This window comes from Haliotis asinina, chromosome 15 (genome assembly GCF_037392515.1).
Source record: "Haliotis asinina isolate JCU_RB_2024 chromosome 15, JCU_Hal_asi_v2, whole genome shotgun sequence".
Classification (NCBI taxonomy): domain Eukaryota; kingdom Metazoa; phylum Mollusca; class Gastropoda; order Lepetellida; family Haliotidae; genus Haliotis; species Haliotis asinina.
In genome coordinates, this window is record NC_090294.1 from 4,889,709 (window position 1) to 4,909,355 (window position 19,647).

Consider the following 19,647-nt stretch of genomic DNA (forward strand, 5'->3'; position numbering starts at 1 on the left):
AAATGTGATTATGGTTGTGAGTAGATTTTAAATGTGATCATGGTTGCAAGTACATGGTAAATAATATTATGTCCTTTCATGGTATATGAGAGTACAATTGTTACTACACGATAAGTGTGATTATGGTTGTTATTGCATGGTAAATGTGATCTTGGTTGTCATTACATGGTAAATGTGATTATGGTTGTGAGTAGATTTTAAATGTGATCATGGTTGTAAGTACATGGTAAATAATATTATGTTCTTTCATGGTATATGAGAGTACAATTGTTACTACACGATAAGTGTGATTATGGTTGTTATTGCATGGTAAATGTGATCTTGGTTGTCATTACATGGTAAATGTGATTATGGTTGTGAGTAGATTTTAAATGTGATCATGGTTGTAAGTACATGGTAAATAATATTATGTTCTTTCATGGTATATGAGAGTACAATCGTTACTACACGATAAGTGTGATTATGGTTGTTATTGCATGGTAAATGTGATTATGGTTGTGAGTAGATTTTAAATGTGATTATGGTTGTGAGTACATGGTAAATAATATTATGTTCTTTCATGGTATATGAGAGTACAATTGTTACTACACGATAAGTGTGATTATGGTTGTCATTACATGGTAAATGTGATTATGGTTGTGAGTAGATTTTAAATGTGATCATGGTTGTAAGTACATGGTAAATAATATTATGTTCTTTCATGGTATATGAGAGTACAATTGTTACTACACGATAAGTGTGATTATGGTTGTTATTACATGGTAAATGTGATTATGGTTGTGAGTAGATTTTAAATGTGATCATGGTTGTAAGTACATGGTAAATAATATTATGTCCTTTCATGGTATATGAGAGTACAATTGTTACTACACGATAAGTGTGATTATGGTTGTTATTGCATGGTAAATGTGATCTTGGTTGTCATTACATGGTAAATGTGATTATGGTTGTGAGTAGATTTTAAATGTGATCATGGTTGTAAGTACATGGTAAATAATATTATGTTCTTTCATGGTATATGAGAGTACAATTGTTACTACACGATAAGTGTGATTATGGTTGTTATTGCATGGTAAATGTGATCTTGGTTGTCATTACATGGTAAATGTGATTATGGTTGTGAGTAGATTTTAAATGTGATCATGGTTGTAAGTACATGGTAAATAATATTATGTTCTTTCATGGTATATGAGAGTACAATCGTTACTACACGATAAGTGTGATTATGGTTGTTATTGCATGGTAAATGTGATTATGGTTGTGAGTAGATTTTAAATGTGATTATGGTTGTGAGTACATGGTAAATAATATTATGTTCTTTCATGGTATATGAGAGTACAATTGTTACTACACGATAAGTGTGATTATGGTTGTCATTACATGGTAAATGTGATTATGGTTGTGAGTAGATTTTAAATGTGATCATGGTTGTAAGTACATGGTAAATAATATTATGTTCTTTCATGGTATATGAGAGTACAATCGTTACTACACGATAAGTGTGATTATGGTTGTCATTACATGGTAAATGTGATTATGGTTGTGAGTAGATTTTAAATGTGATCATGGTTGTAAGTACATGGTAAATAATATTATGTTCTTTCATGGTATATGAGAGTACAATTGTTACTACACGATAAGTGTGATTATGGTTGTTATTGCATGGTAAATGTGATCTTGGTTGTCATTACATGGTAAATGTGATTATGGTTGTGAGTAGATTTTAAATGTGATCATGGTTGTGAGTACATGGTAAATAATATTATGTTCTTTCATGGTATATGAGAGTACAATTGTTACTACACGATAAGTGTGATTATGGTTGTTATTGCATGGTAAATGTGATCTTGGTTGTCATTACATGGTAAATGTGATTATGGTTGTGAGTAGATTTTAAATGTGATCATGGTTGTAAGTACATGGTAAATAATATTATGTTCTTTCATGGTATATGAGAGTACAATTGTTACTACACGATAAGTGTGATTATGGTTGTTATTGCATGGTAAATGTGATCTTGGTTGTCATTACATGGTAAATGTGATTATGGTTGTGAGTAGATTTTAAATGTGATCATGGTTGTAAGTACATGGTAAATAATATTATGTTCTTTCATGGTATATGAGAGTACAATTGTTACTACACGATAAGTGTGATTATGGTTGTTATTGCATGGTAAATGTGATCTTGGTTGTCATTACATGGTAAATGTGATTATGGTTGTGAGTAGATTTTAAATGTGATCATGGTTGTAAGTACATGGTAAATAATATTATGTTCTTTCATGGTATATGAGAGTACAATTGTTACTACACGATAAGTGTGATTATGGTTGTTATTGCATGGTAAATGTGATCTTGGTTGTCATTACATGGTAAATGTGATTATGGTTGTGAGTAGATTTTAAATGTGATCATGGTTGTAAGTACATGGTAAATAATATTATGTTCTTTCATGGTATATGAGAGTACAATTGTTACTACACGATAAGTGTGATTATGGTTGTTATTGCATGGTAAATGTGATCTTGGTTGTCATTACATGGTAAATGTGATTATGGTTGTGAGTAGATTTTAAATGTGATCATGGTTGTAAGTACATGGTAAATAATATTATGTTCTTTCATGGTATATGAGAGTACAATTGTTACTACACGATAAGTGTGATTATGGTTGTTATTGCATGGTAAATGTGATCTTGGTTGTCATTACATGGTAAATGTGATTATGGTTGTGAGTAGATTTTAAATGTGATCATGGTTGTAAGTACATGGTAAATAATATTATGTTCTTTCATGGTATATGAGAGTACAATTGTTACTACACGATAAGTGTGATTATGGTTGTTATTGCATGGTAAATGTGATCTTGGTTGTCATTACATGGTAAATGAGATCATGGTTGTTATTACGTGGTGAATGAGATTATAGTTGTTACTACATGGTAAATGAGATTATGGTTGTGATTAGTAAATGGGATTATGGTTGTTACAGCACGGCAAATGACATTATGGTTATTATTACATGGTAAATGGCATTACGGTTGTTACTACATGGTAAATGAGATAAATAGAGAATACTAAACGAGTCTCTGCCAGATACCATTTATCTTGCAACGAGTTGTGTCAAAAGGTATTTAACGAGAAGAAGTGAGTTAAATACGTTTTGAAACAACCAGTTGCAAGATAAATGGTATGACAGAAATGACTACAGTAATCTATTTCTTACATCATAAAATCGCATCATTTTACGATAGAAAAGATTCAAATGTCATATTTTCTCATCGTCGCTGCGCAGTAGGTATTTTTGCGAGACGATACACATGACACTTGTGGCATTTGTTCAGTAAAAGTAGCAGTGTTGTACATCTTCAACATTCCAAGGGAATCACGGGCTTTGTCACTATCGGGGACTTTCGGGGACTTTCACATAACTGTTTACACAGGTATCACTGATTGTCCGCGCTATTTAGAATTCATGATTAGAAATTAAAGTTTAAATACAAAGAAATAGAAACTAACTAGATTCGTGTTATATTCATTCCACATGAGTATCTTGTATCAAAAACTGTTTATGTTGCAATATTGACACTAGAGCGTGTAAAGGGTTGTGTGTACACTAGCACGTGTAAAGGGTTGTGTGTGCACTAGCACGTGTAAAGGGTTGTGTGTGCACTAGCACGTATAAAGGGTTTTTGGTCTCAAGTAACATGTTTCTGTTCGACTGAAGCACGAGTAACGTATCCGTGAATTTTAATCAGGAAAGTAGTCCGTCATAACTTGACCTTAGGTCATCACCATGGAGTAGCCAGTCACGAGATTAGAAATCAATCTAACACATGTATGTGATACCAGTTTTCTCACATGGGTTTCACACCCATGGGTGTATAAGAATGATTGTTATTACACGTGGTTGTTGCAGCATGGTAAATGAGATTATGGCTGTTGTTACATGGTAAATAAGAGTATGGTTGTTATCACATGGTAAATGAGATTATGGTTGTTTCTACATGGTAATGAGATTATGGTTGTTGTTGTATGGTACATGAAATTATGGTTGTTAATACATGGTAAATAACACGCTGTACATACACAACGGCATCAATAGGATATTCGTCATTGCCCCACAGCCAGACTCCAGTTCCAGCGCCTGTTCCGGACGGGTCGCGGTCATTTAAAGCCGTCCAGAATCCGTTGCTACTTTGGTCAAGGGCCATGTTGTTCTTCACAAATGTCTAATTCAGAGACAGTTTGGTATTAATGTCTGTGCACCAAAACCATTTGCATATTTGCATAGATATCTCAGCAAATGCATTAATGGACGTATAAAAAGACAAGTCAAACGTTTGCAAAAATCATAATGGTTTTATGATGCTCAGTAAATATATAGTAAGATACGTTTTACTAAGACACAAGCGCCCATGCAAATTAAATGCTTGTTCATTTACCTTGCTTTCGTCTTTACCATATTGAATATCAAATATGACATCCATTCTGAATTATTTCATGGTACAACATGAATATATACAGATGAAACATACATGTTCGAAAGGTCTCACTAGTACATGTACATAGAACAAATATGAGATTGTGCAAATGTTGTGTTTTCAGATGCACTTAGTCAGCCGTGATTTCACAGAGAGTGGCGACAGAAACACCTCTTCACGTTAGGGAAATTCAATGTACAAGTGTTATCTAAAGTCAGCAATATTTTACATTATGAAGTTTGATCATGCTTATAGTTTTGCCAAATAATATAAGTGAGAATTGGAATACAGCGTCTAAGGGAAAATGATTATTACCTAAGTGCTATATCAACTAAACCGCTTTAATCAGGTAATCACAACAATTTCATTTCAGGACGAATTCAACAATGTCTACTATAAATACACGTATAACTATAGGCGCATTTCAAGCCAATATATTTACAACACGTCACAATTTAATTCTGGACTCACAATAGTCCAGAAACTCTCCGCACTGTGGCCACTCTCTCACAAGAGATTTGGCAAAAATAAACATGCAGCTATTATGAATATGTACTAAGGATGAAAAATTGAAAAAAAGTTTTTTCGAAAACTGAAAATTTAAACTCGCTCGCCCATGGGCACGCCCATGGGCGAACAGCGACCCAAAGACAGGCCCATGGGCAGGCCCATGGGCGAGAGTGTTTAATTTCGTCCAGAATAAATGTTTTGGAGGTTGTAAATGAATGAAAAATGTTAATAAGTATCATGACTCAAATTTCAGCTCGATTTGACTTGACTCCGCTAACTGACGGCGATTTTTAAAAATCTCGCCCATGGGTGAAAAACATATTGGCCCATGGACGAGAATATTTACTTTCACTGAATATACATATTTTTTCCCATGTTTTGCAGTTTGTAAATAAATGTAAGTATATTTTTTAGTGTCGTGACACGAAAATTAGCTTATTGTGACTTAATTCTGATAATTTAGAGCGATTTAAAAATATCATTTGGCACATGGGTGAGAATATTCACTTTTACTCAAATTACATTTTTTTCATATTTTGGGTGTTGTAAATGAGTGAAAGTATGTTCATAAGTATCATAATACAAATTTCAAATTATTTTGACTTAATTCCGCTAATTGAGAGCGATTTTAAAAACTCTCGCCCATGGGCGAGAAAAAATTTTTTCACTCAAAATAGATCTTTTTACATGTTTTGCAGTTTGTAAATGAATGCAAGCATATTTATAAGTATCATTACACGACATCCAACTCATTTTCATTCTGCTAATTTAGAGCGATTTAAAAACAATCTCGCCCATGGGCGAGAATATTTCCTTTTACTCCAAATACATCTTTTCCAATGTTTTGAAGGATGTAAATGAAAGTGACTTTACGAGTATCATGACACAAAATCCAACTGATCTGATTTAATTTTGCGAATTCAGAGGGATTTTAAAAATATACGAGAATAATTACTTTTACTCAAAATACATCTTTTCCTGTGGTTTGGAGGTTGTAAATGAATGAGACCTGCACAATCGGGAACCGATGACATGTGGCAATCAAGTTAGCGAGTCTGACCACCCGATCCCGTTAGTCGCCTCTTACGACAAGCATAGTCACCTTTTATGGCAAGCATTGCTTGCTGAAGCCCTGTTCTACTCCAGATCTTCATAGGTCCGGAACGCAGAGCTATGAAATTGAAGTTATTTGTGAAAGTCCTTACTGCAGTGACACAAAGACTATGCTGGGACACATAAATAAACAGCGTTGTGAGATCGTTAAGCTGTTTTGAAATATGTCTTGTCAATCCCACTGACATTCGCCAATAACCACTTAAATATAGAATATATAGTCCGTGCTCCTTCAGAACAAATAAGTAATTAAGGATCCCCAACTGGGTAATTAAGTAAACAACTCAAAATACTGTCACTTTCTGCCCAGGACATCACGCGTCACCAGTCGTGAGGTAATGACCTTGTAAAACCCCTCAGAAGGAAACACAAAGCACCAAAACTGTATTTCTTTCTAGGTGACACACGGTATGCTGTCAAAATTTTCGTTGTGGAATACATTCTATAGTGGGCAAAACCTTACGCTTGGAAAGTGTACCTACCCTGTAGTTTTAAGTGTACCTACCCAGTTTAGCATGTTTCGTTTTAATATTGTGGGATCCACTTTTAGTAATTAACGTCTGCCCGTCCCAGGTTTTCTTCGACCGAGGTTTTATGGGGTATTCTCCTATTTGTCAGACCAGGAATAATCTACAACAGTGATAGGTCACTCGCTTGCTTTCTTTACCATTTGTACCAATTAACATGTTCCTCGTCATGCTCCAGCGCACACAGTCACGTGGTTCGTTTCCAGCGCAACTTCGGCTGCGTTTAACAGTACTTCAGCCAGTTTACTGTATCAGTCGAAATCTTACAATGAATGAATGAATGAATGAATGAATTAAGAGCAAGATGTATATGTGAATGAATGAAAGAAATAATAAAAGAAAGAAGTACATATGTGAATGAATGAAAGAATAAATGATACACCACGACCATCCCTTCCTAAACATGCTAAATAATGCAAAACTATCGTTAGATCACATGTGTTAACATCAGTTAATTATAGTCTCCCTTGTCAGACATAACAATTTTCAGACAGGTTTAAACAACAAACTATCTGCTTGACTGCACAGCTGCCTGTTGACGTAGTATACCCACCTCACCTAATTTTCCTGCGTAATCTTCATCTACATCACCGTAAGCAGAGAGCACAGAAGGCCGAATATCTGTAACCACTGAACCGTGGCGTCTCACTGGAACAAGCTAAGTTCCCAAGTGCGGGTGTCCTTCTCTACCTTTTCCATTAATCTTTAAAACATCTAACAAGCTCAACGCATGCAACGTTTAACTAAAATGTGATGTTATACATATAATAAAGGTAATTTTTAGGTATTATTCAGTGGATAAATTATCGTTTTATGATGCATATATGTATGACATGCTGGACGGGTATTGGGCATTTTGTGATAATTTACCATTACCATTTTCATGATGCATAAAAAAGACACTCATTTAGCTATCACTGAGTTTTGTCATTCTTTCACTCCAATACGGTCGCTAAATCCCCTCTGATCATAGTATATGGACTCTCCCATACCAAATTCACCTGATCCTGAGAAATCAACCAGGCATGACATACCCACATCACCTAATTAATTTTCTGTACCTATCGATCAAAAAATACATAAAACGGGAGGACACCCTGTTCACTAATGGGAGTGAGCCTTGTAGGGAGTACCCTCACTCTCACAAACCAACCGACTGGGGAGAAGCTGCCGTGTTTGTCGGGGATTCTTCTGGCTTTGCTAAATAAATCGTACATAAACATGTAAAATATATTGCTTTGATTGTGTAACTACCCACATTAGGACATTGAGACCATTCTGATTTATCGAGTAAAATACGATTGTATGGTTTAGAGTTTGAATCTTGGCATATCTTACCGGTTTTGCTACTTTTGCACTCTACCCTTATTACCTGGGGCGAGCATGTTTTGGTAGTTTTTAGTATTTCATCTATTTGTTTAGATTTATTGATTTTATTTTTTTTATAACTGTAAATTTATTCTGACGTTTGACGAGGTTTGTGTAGTTATCATGTATGTTATGCAATTATATTATTGGTATGGAGTGGCTTTGATATGCATGATTGTGCTTGCCAATCCAGTCACGATTACTTGAAGAGATTAGTTTAAACTATAGATTAACGTATCCATACTGTTAATGTGTAATCTTTATATTGGGCTATGGGGAATACGTAAAATATTCAAGATTGATTTTGCGTTTACTTTTCTATCTTTTTATAAATTTTCGCTATTTTTGCTACAGTCGAAAAGATTTACCGTGGCTTCGTTGTGTACAGGTCCATGGTTGTGGTCTCTAAGTATGTTAGAAATTATGTTGTTGAGACTGTTGGAACTGTTGATCTGCAGTCTTTCAAAATTCATTTTTGACGAGATACATTCTCCCTTTTTACTACAAAAATATTCTCACAATGAACATATAACCGTTTACAAAAAGGTGTTTTCCCGTAAAATAAGTAGGAGGAAACGCAAAGTATAGCAGCGCATTTGCCGTAACTGAAGTTGTTAAAATGATAAAGAAAACAAAATTCACATTGCAAGCAATTTTATTAAGAAACTGAATAACTCATTACTAACGGAAGGGGTGAACTGAAAGTTCATTTTATTAACTAAAGTCACTGGGTGAACTCGCTAATATCGGTTCAATTACATTGGCACACGTGTCTTATTTCGTTTCCTAAAGAAACACATTTTCTTTTGTGTTTTTTTAGAAAACCAGTGTCTAATCCCTTAAAACAGCACCGTTGTCACTACACCAAACGATTTTGACCTTGACCCAAAACAAAGGTTTAACTTACATAACTACCCCGTAGACATCATTTGCTTGAAAACGAGTTTAACACCCACGCCGAAATGCTGCTTACATTAGAAGAACTTCTATATCCATATAACTTTCTCTCTTTTTCAAATTATCATAACCTGAACAGATATTACTTTGTCAACGACTTCATCATTCTGACTTTTATCTTAATTTGTTGAGTATTTCAGCCTAACTCGCAAAGGCAAGACCACTGAGCGGAACGATGACGTTTTCTGTTTCCGCGTTCAGTTACGTAATTTCCGCAAAGCGCCTGCTACAATTTGCGCGTCGTGTCTCGTCCGCTGGTCTTGTGTATTGGAATAAACCAGCTGCCGCTTTCAAGTGTATTTTACTTGTCATATAGACATCTTATTCATGGACTACTCTAGGTCATTAGGTGACACCAGCTTTGAAATGAACAGGTGTTCGTGAGTGTATATGGATGAGAAAGACTGACTGCGCATGACGCGCAGCCAAATATCTCACATTCAAGGGAAATCTCGAATTAATTGTTTTATAAGGCGTCGAGCTGACCAATTGGTTTCGGTTTTGTGTATAAACCTCCATGTGAACTTAGAGTCTAAATACATTGTTGTTTATACTGGGAATGCATGCAGACCTTATATATACACATGAATAATCTCGAATTTCGACCTTTTGTAAAATTCTATGTGCATTAAATTTTACTGTAAATATATATTGAAATCAGTATATATACATGCATGTGTGATTGAACAATCCTATTTACTAAAACAGGGATGGGGACTTTGTCCTTCTTCAAGACCTGCACATATTAGTCTGTGAAAGACGATGGCATTTATGTGCATGTACTCTGGAAAACCTTCTCCTGCACGATATTCTTTTCAATTTAGTTATTGTGTGTATGCTGTATTTCAATTTTGAAAATGTAGTTAAAACATCTTTTGATTCTCAAAGAATCTCGTTCGTTTAACAAGCAAAATATTGCTTTGATTCATACTTCACCAGTACTATACAATATTACAGAATGCACAAAACCGGATACGCAAAGCCGACAAATTATAGCATTATGATGAAGGGTATACGGGGTTATAGGAGTCCCTGTTTATCCACCGAGCCAAATTGTCGCTGACACGGCCCCACAATCCTATACGCCCTTGTGGGGTGTGGATTCGGGGGGAGGGGGTAACGGTGGAGATGACCAAGCCAAGGAAGACACAAGTACTCCATGCTCTATCGTGGTCTTCCTTACTGCTTGAAGATGGACCTTTTCTCACGGTGGTCTGTGATGACTTCGGTGAACGGAAACAAAGAACTTATACACTGTGAAAACCAGGAAATAGTTGAATCCGTCAATGATTTTATCATGAAAACACAAAGCTTGGTTTTTTTTACAGAAAATTAATTAACTTATCAATAACCTTCTCACAATTGTTCAGTGTTTCTACAAAGAGCTAGTCAGACACAACAAACCGTAACTCTTTTTTATGTTTACTTATATGATAGATGTGTATTTGATGTAATAATATGTATGCATATGTTATTATGTGATAGTTCATATGGATGACGACACATACTGCATTTATATTTTGTATTATATGTTGTATGGCTGAAGTACTGATATAAACTGTAAAGTTTGTTCACCAGTCCCAATCAGTGTTTACGAAACACACAAAAAACACAACATCTTGGAGATGTGTTGAGAAAATAGAAACATATGGAGAACAGCAATGTCATAACTGAACAGAAATCATTCCCTCTATTGGTGAAGGCCGTGTGGGATTAGTTAAACAAAGAAACCTAGTCGACCATGCCTCAAAATCCTCTTACTCCGTAAATAAACAACGCACCTGGGCTGTCGAAAATTGAAATTTTGTAAATTCGATGTTTCGGCCAATATGTAAGGAGGTAACCCGACGTTAACACTATGGCGTTAACACACCGGACAAGAAGGTAAACAAAATACGTTAACAGTACATGTTTTCATGTGGCCACTATGAACGAGGTAGACTGTCTGATCAGCACAGCTTATTATGGAAATCTCTTGTCTCTGAAGCTGGTCCTTGACACGCTGAAACTTTCTGTCTTCTTTACTGTGGCCACTTTGTTACAATATGCAGTTTATAATGCTCGCAGATTCTTGATTCACGATGATGCCAGCTTTTTCGATTACTGTTCGTGCGACGACTATCAATCAGGAATTGGTTCCACAGCTAATTCTTTCACCGATGTCTTTGTGTATGTGTTCTCCCTCGTTAATTACAGCCGAGTAGAGCCGAGTCTTCTCCTATTCTTAGGTGCAAGTTCTCCAAGGCAGTCGACACTCACACTCCGCTGCTTCTCGACAGCCCAGTTGTGTATTCGATCAAACAGTTGGCACTCCGGATGTGAACCAAAAGAGGATACTAACATTCGGATCGGTGGATCACAATGCTACACCGCATTTACCATAACAAATGTTTAAATCTCACTTTATGTAAATATAGCATCAAAACAAACTGAAATAATGTATTTTATTAACATGGTACTGACTATAGTCGATTCGAATCACTGCTTCACGGTTCACTGACTGCCATGGATGCTTGCTTTTCCCACGTGGCGGGGTAAAACTGATACATTCTCCCTCGAAAGGTCACGTGAAGCAATCAGAAATGGACATTCTTAAATGGAGTAGGATAAATGTGCCCTCTACGTGCTTATGAACCTTGAACGCGCAGTTTCATTTCACCAGTTATGTACAAATATTGGTCTAGAATAATTTTATTTTTCAAAACCTTTAGTCTTAAATATGTATTGATGCAAGGGCTCCATATATGTTCTTGTTCATGTCCCTCTCGTCAAGCGTCAGAATAAACTTACAGTTATCAAAGCAGACTCACTCGCTTGGTCACTAGCAGTAAAAAAACCTAAAAATTACCTTTATTATATGTATAACATCACATTTTAGTTAAACGTTGCATGCGTTGAGCTTGTTAGATGTTTTAAAGATTAATGGAAAAGGTAGGGAAGGACACCCGCACTTGGGAACTTAGCTTGTTCCAGTGAGACGCCACGGTTCAGTGGTTACAGATATTCGGCCCTCTGTGCTCTCTGCTTACGGTGATGTAGATGAAGATTACGCAGGAAAATTAGGTGAGGTGGGTATACTACGTCAACAGGCAGCTGTGCAGTCAAGCAGATAGTTTGTTGTTTAAACCTGTCTGAAAATTGTTATGTCTGACAAGGGAGACTATAATTAACTGATGTTAACACATGTGATCTAACGATAGTTTTGCATTATTTAGCATGTTTAGGAAGGGATGGTCGTGGTGTATCATTTATTCTTTCATTCATTCACATATGTACTTCTTTTATTATTTCTTTCACTCATTCACTTATACATCTTGCTCTTAATTCATTCATTCATTCATTCATTGTAAGATTTCGACTGATACAGTAAACTGGCTGAAGTACTGTTAAACGCAGCCGAAGTTGCGCTGGAAACGAACCACGTGACTGTGTGCGCTGGAGCATGACGAGGAACATGTTAATTGGTACAAATGGTAAAGAAAGCAAGAGAGTGACCTATCATTCCTGGTCTGACAAATAGGAGAATACCCCATAAAACCTCGGTCGAAGAACTGACAAACGAGAATTACTAAAAGTGGATCCCACAATATTAAAACGAAACATGCTAAACTGGGTAGGTACACTTAAAACTACAGGGTAGGTACACTTTCCAAGCGTAAGGTTTTGCCCACTATAGAATGTATTCCACAACGAAAATTTTGACAGCATACCGTGTGTCACCTAGAAAGAAATACAGTTTTGGTGCTTTGTGTTTCCTTCTGAGGGGTTTTACAAGGTCATTACCTCACGACTGGTGACGCGTGATGTCCTGGGCAGAAAGTGACAGTATTTTGAGTTGTTTACTTAATTACCCAGTTGGGGATCCTTAATTACTTATTTGTTCTGAAGGAGCACGGACTATATATTCTATATTTAAGTGGTTATTGGCGAATGTCAGTGGGATTGACAAGACATATTTCAAAACAGCTTAAAGATCTCACAACGCTGTTTATTGTGTCCCAGCATAGTCTTTGTGTCACTGGAGTAAGGACTTTCACAAATAACTTCTCTGCGTTCCGGACCTATGAAGATCTGGAGTAGAACAGGGCTTCAACAAGCAATGCTTGCCACAAAAGGTGACTATGCTTGTCGTAAGAGGCGACTAACGGGATCGGGTGGCCAGACTCGCTAACTTGATTGCCACATCGGTTCCCGATTGTGCAGGTCGATGGTCATGCTGTTGATCACTGGACTGTCTGGTCGAAAATTGATTATCTACAAACCGCCGCCATGTTGCTGGAATATTGCTGAGTGTGACATAGAACTATACTCACTAAATTAAACTGAAATTATTTGTCATTATATTTTCATTTGAATTTTAACCATATGCTTGCAAAATAAAGAAAACAAGCAAATGAAAATATTTTCGTCCACGAGCGAGGTTAGTCGAATTAAGACAGGAGTGGTACTTATAAACACACTTTCATTCATTTACAACCTCTAAAACAATAAAAAATCTATGTATTTGGAGTGGAAGTGCAGATTCTTGTAGTTAGCGGAATTACGTCAAAATGAGTTGAATTTTGTGCCATATCCTCACTCAGTTACAACCTCCAAACCACAGGAAAAGATGTATTTTGAGTAAAAGTAATTATTCTCGTATATTTTTTAAAATCCCCCTGAATTCTCAAAATTAAATCAGATCAGTTGGATTTTGTGTCATGATACTCGTAAAGTCACTTTCATTCATTTACATCCTTCAAAACATTGGAAAAGAATGATGTATTTGGAGTAAAAGGAAATATTCTCGCCCATGGGCGAGATTGTTTTTAAATCGCTCTAAATTAGCAGAATGAAGTCAAAATGAGTTGGATGTCGTGTCATGATACTTATAAATATGCTTGCATTCATTTACAAACTGCAAAACATGTAAAAAGATCTATTTTGAGTGAAAAAATATTTTCTCGCCCATGGGCCAAAATGTTTTTCGCCCATGGGCGAGAGTTTTTAAAATCGCTCTCAATTAGCGGAATTAAGTCAAATGAGTTGAAATGTCTGTCATGATGCTCATAAATGTACTTTCATTCATTTACATCCTCCAAAACACGTGAAAACTTATATTTGGGGTAAAAGGCAATGTTCTCGCCCATGGGCCAAAATGTTTTTCACCCATGGGCGAGATTTTTAAACATCGCTCTAAATTAACGGAATTAAGTCAAAATAATTTGAAATTTGTATTATGATACTTATGAACATACTTTCACTCATTTACAACACCCAAAATATGCAAAAAAATGTAAATGGGCCAAATGATATTTTTAAATCGCTCTAAATTATCAGAATTAAGTCACAATAAGCTAATTTTCGTGTCACGACACTAATAAATATACTTACATTTATTTACAAACTGCAAAACATGGGAAAAAATATGTATTTTCAGTGAAAGTAAATATTCTCGTCCATGGGCCAAGATGTTTTTCACCCATGGGCGAGATTTTTTAAAATCGCTGTCAGTTAGCGGAGTCAAGTCAAATCGAGCTGAAATTTGAGTCATGATACTTATTAACATTTTTCATTCATTTACAACCTCCAAAACATTTATTCTGGACGAAATTAAACACTCTCGCCCATGGGCCTGTCTTTGGGTCGCTGTTCGCCCATGGGCGTGCCCATGGGCGAGCGACTTTAAATTTTCAGCTTTCGAAAAAACTTTTTTTCAATTTTTCATCCTTAGCACATATTCATAATAGCTGCATGTTTATTTTTGCCAAATCTCTTGTGAGAGAGCGGTCACAGTGCGCAGAGTTTCTGGACTATTGTGAGTCCAGAATTAAATTGTGACGTGTTTTACCTAAAAAATGCATTATTATTGTTGATTGTGTTGTATACTGCGACGACACACACCTAAACATGTTGAATCGATGGCACATGTCGTTCTTTCACTTAAACCTAACTGCTACAAAGAGCTTACGCACGTTTATTCTTCGGAAACAGGCCTCTGCCATCCCCGTTCGCAACTGAGTGAATGAGTGAGTTTAGTTTTACGCCCAACTCAGTAATATTCCAGCTATATGCCGGCGGTCTGTAAATAATCGAGTCTGGACCAGACATTCCAATGATCAACAACACGGGCAGCGATCAGCACAATTGGGAACCAATGACGTGTCAACCAAGTCAGCGAGCCTGACCACCCGATCCCGTTAGTCGCCTCTAACGACAAGCATAGTCGCCTTTTATGGCAAGCATGGGTTGCTGAAGACCTATTCTACGAGGGACCTTCACGCGTCCCTTTCGCAACTGACGAAATTGACCAAGAGTTGAAAAGAGTCACCCATCTGATGCAGCCGAAGTGAAGTTAGACTCAGCAATATTCGTTACACTGCTCTACCGAGTGATGGGGCATATTCTGTTCTATCAGATCGGTTACCTGTCTCCGTGTTCTACCCTGTTCTACCCTGTTCTGCCCTATTTAACATAATGGAGCACTAGATACATTTAATTTAAAAAGGAATCGAGTGATAAACGATCAAGAGTATATCCATTACACACTAGCAACACCAAATACTATATTTGGGCAACTATGCCTGCCGATATGTCACTCTGCTGGTTTGCTCAGTCCAGACCTGAACGCTGTCAGCCAGGCAGCTTGCCGGTGTTGTCTTAACAACGCTTAATGAAGGTAATTTAGACTGACTCACTCACCCACTCATCCAAACTCTCCAGTCTCAGCAACTTGGCCATCCTTGTGCTACATTCATCCTGAGCGTCAGCCCAGGTCACCGTGTCCTTGTTGTTAAAGAAGTAACAGTAGTTGGTTCCTGTCAGCCAGCCCGGTCCCGCGGGGCAGGGGGAGCTTGTGTCACCCCACACATACCCTGGAATTCGTAGACATTGTATTTCAAAGTGATTGGGGCGGTCTGGTAACCTAGTGGTTAAAGCTCGCCCACGCCACGCTGAAGACCCGGGTTCGATTCTCCCATGTGTGAAGCCGATTTGTGTCGTCCCCCGCTGTGATCTTGGTGAAATTTTACTAAAAGCAGCGTAAAACCATACTCATTCACTCACTGAAAGTGACTGAGTTACATTTCAAAGTTGCATAGGCATTGTTTAAGCCACATGGGGGAACACGTTATGGTAACTTATTATGTTATTAAGTGCAAGTTACCATAGCAACACATTACCACTGAGGACGTTTATCCTTCGTAACGACGACCAGTGACCTCGACGAGCCATGACACAATGTTCAGTGTTAATGACAGCCTCACCCGGAAACTCTCAGTGCATACAAGGAAGAAGGAAAGACACCCCTAACAAGTGGGATTGCAAACTAAATTCGGAAAAACGAAAGAGTTCGTTCATTTTATGTTCTTTATTTTTAACTGTTCTTTGTATATAGAGATAAACAAACTCTTCTCATGGCCACAAGAGTGAGTGACTTTATTTTTACGCCGCTTTTAGCAATATTCAAGCAATATTACGGTTGGAGACACCAACAAATGGCTTGGTACCCATGTGGCAAATCGAACCAAAGTATTTGGCGTGATGAGCGAATGCTTTAACTATTATGCTATCCCCCTGCCCCCCTGCCCCCCTGCCCCCCTGCCCCCCTGCCCCCCTGCCCCAATACCCATAGAGATTTTAGAGAGTCAGTTTATCGACGAGGACCAGTATTTAGAGTGACAGTTGCTATATCTGGGGACAAACACACAACTCAGACAACAGTTCTGAAACTCTCAAGTTGGGAATGCACGCATGTGTATCAAATCTGTTAAATGTTGTTGTACAATACATTATGCGAAAACAAACAAAAAAAATTATTGGAAATGTAATGCAATTTCATGTCATGTTATATTTTGGGGGGAATTATGCAACAGCGACCTTTTAGTCTGTAATTATCTCACTAACACTATCTGCCACAAAGCCTTGCATTCTGGTTCTTCAATCAAGCATTGAGTTGTAACAGTCTTCAGACACTGGAACCTGGCTTAACCAAACAGTATCCACCCTGACACAATATAAACAATTTGTTTCTGATTTATATTTCAGATCAGAACAACTGTAGACGCTAATCTGCCTGTCGGCGCTGTATCACGACTACAGCGATCAGGCGGCAGCTCCGTGCACGGATTTCTGGGGTATGGTGAGCTACAGGGCCTCAGACCCTCTCAGGCGATAGAAAATGAGACATACTTACCAATTAGAAGAAATACTAGTAAAAGAAATGCCTTCATTGTTTGTTATTGACCATCACAGTATACAAGGGAGGGATGTGATCATCTGTGTTGTCAGTAGCTTATCAGACTTTGGTCTGTAATTGAAAATGTTATCTCCGTGATAGCGGACATGAATGCCTTGTATACTAGTGTATATCACTGAACATCGCTGCTGACCAATATACTGCCCTGTTATCTTGATACATACATCGTCTGTTCGGGCAGTGTATATCGCCATGTACTTTACAGCAGGATATGAATTAGCGGCAATTACTGTTTAAAGAGCGTCATGGTGTTCCTGGTGTCTTCACACCATTATAATACACCTCGGTGTGGGAACATACAGCCACAACTGTTATATTGTAAATCTGGTTTGAAATCGTCCTGGTGTGCGAATAATAAAACTGATGCCCATGATACACTTTCTGATGATAAGAGATTCTGTGTGGTGTTCTGCCACTGTGTCGTTACATTGTCCCCGTGATGTATTATCTGCCCCGTGACATGGGTTGATCTATGTTTGTTTATGTTCCCGGAGCACATCTGCAGGTTCTGATGGCAAAGAAACTTACCTGCAATTATATTTTATTCCCTTCCTTTACATCGCAGGGAAGGACAATCAAATGTGATGATGTCTCCCATCAATATGCCGAGCCACTGAATGAGTTTAACGTTGCTTTTGACTGTTATATACGATGCTTATTGCAAGGAGTTTCAGTGCATAGGCGGATCTAGAAGTGTGCACCCCCTCTCCTCTCAAAAGTGTGCACCCTATCACCCCACCCCTTTCTCAAAGATCTGTACCCACCCCTGCAAGTCAATGCGGGAGTTTATGGCATTGGAAACAACATCCATACAAGAATACCCAATGACCATCAAACCAACAATTATATCCAGCGTTTGTGTAGGTGATTACGTTGCTGATAATGATGAAGAAGACACATACTAGGTCCCTCACTGATCTGATCACCTTTTGTAAGATAGAGCTGGAGCATATTCGTTCAAGGTCACCCATGTCATCCCCGACTGACGTGCAACACCGTAGTCCCTCTGTGTAGAGCAAAGCGTTTCGACATGCCGTCTAACGTGTTTGCATGGCACTCATATGGACCCTGGATGAAGGGGAGGGTTCCGGGTGTTGTCATACTGCCACACCCCTTGAGCAGTAGCATCTGCCAGGTCCGTCTACAACCGACGGGGGACTAACGAACACAAGGCCGTTTTACCAGAACCAAACCGTGTTCAAAGTGCCTCTCAAACTGGAGATGGGCTCCTCAGTGAGTGAGTCAGTTAATGTTTAACGTCACATCGGCAATGTTTCAGCCATATCGTGACGAGAATATTTAACACTGAAAAGAAATATATGCCTACTTTAAAGACCTGTCGACGAAGGACAGTAAAAGAACTAGAATATCACAACATTATTAAAACTAGCGGGGAAAGTTAAAATCAGTATCACTATCTGGACAAAACAATATAAAAAGGCTATAGATCTCCAACAACTGAAGGTAGATCACCATACTAGGACCATAGATCCTTACAGTACTGTGTGCTACCCACACGGACCCTAGTTGGATTTACATCATCCCTTCAGCCGCTGGAGAGTGTATGAAATGCTAGCCAAAATTAAAATAACATGAATACTACGATTAAATACCTGGCAGACTTAAATTTCCATCAAATGTTTTAGGACTTACGTACCCTCTCAGGAGGACAATAATTTTACAGTGCTTCAAACCCCTTTGAGGGAACAGCCACTAACAATTCCAGTTACAAATCTAAACTACCAATTATTAAAATACATCTATCTACAGAATATATTATTCAAAATTCAACCATGAAATCAATTTCCTTTAAAAAACCAATGATTGAATGACAGCTAATAGTAGTAAAAAGATCCTTAATAGTTTTGACATTGAAATATTTATCCCTTGTGATGGAGAATTCAACACTGTCAAGTAGAATATGCTTGAGCGTGACTCTCTCATCAGAAGGAATACAAAACGGAGGATCCTCACCTTTTAACAGGTAGTTATGGGTATATCTTGTATGGAAAAATACGACATCGTCGCATGATGACCTCTTCAAATCTGGACTGACAGCCCAGGTAGGTATAGTCAGTTTAGGTTTTTATTTCATGTAGTTTATTGATACCTACTTGAGTGTCCCACCTCTTCTGCATCAGATCACGGATGTAAGATCTAATGTTAGAATTATAATCAGTGAAGGGAATAAGAAGTGGTGTCACAGATTTGTTCAGTGCTGCTTTAGCAGCAAGGTCAGCCAGTGTGTTCCCAGAAATTCCCACGTGGCTGGATAACCAACAAAAGACGATGTCGTATTGGTCAGTAGTACGATCATTATACAATTCGATAATTTCTATTAAAAGTGGGTGTTTACATGATAAATTTTTAATAGCCTGAAGACAAAAAAGAGAGTCCGAATAAATTATGTACTGTTTATCTTTAGGATGTTTCTGAATATATTGAAGAGCCG

At 37.6% G+C, this 19,647-nt stretch overlaps 1 protein-coding gene across 1 annotated transcript in view; it reads right to left on the bottom strand.

The window, feature by feature from the left end:
- LOC137265938 (C-type mannose receptor 2-like) overlaps nt 1–17,296 on the bottom strand; it is a 34,450-nt gene extending 17,154 nt beyond the window's left edge. The window contains exons 1-3 of the mRNA XM_067801416.1: nt 17,133–17,296; nt 15,641–15,813; nt 4,090–4,232 (exon numbers count right to left, since the gene is read on the bottom strand). Of these exons, the coding sequence (XP_067657517.1) occupies nt 4,090–4,232; nt 15,641–15,813; nt 17,133–17,169 (353 nt within the window). The 5' untranslated portion in view covers nt 17,170–17,296. The remainder of the gene's footprint in view (nt 1–4,089; nt 4,233–15,640; nt 15,814–17,132) is intronic.
- Nucleotides 17,297–19,647: the final 2,351 nt, after the last annotated feature.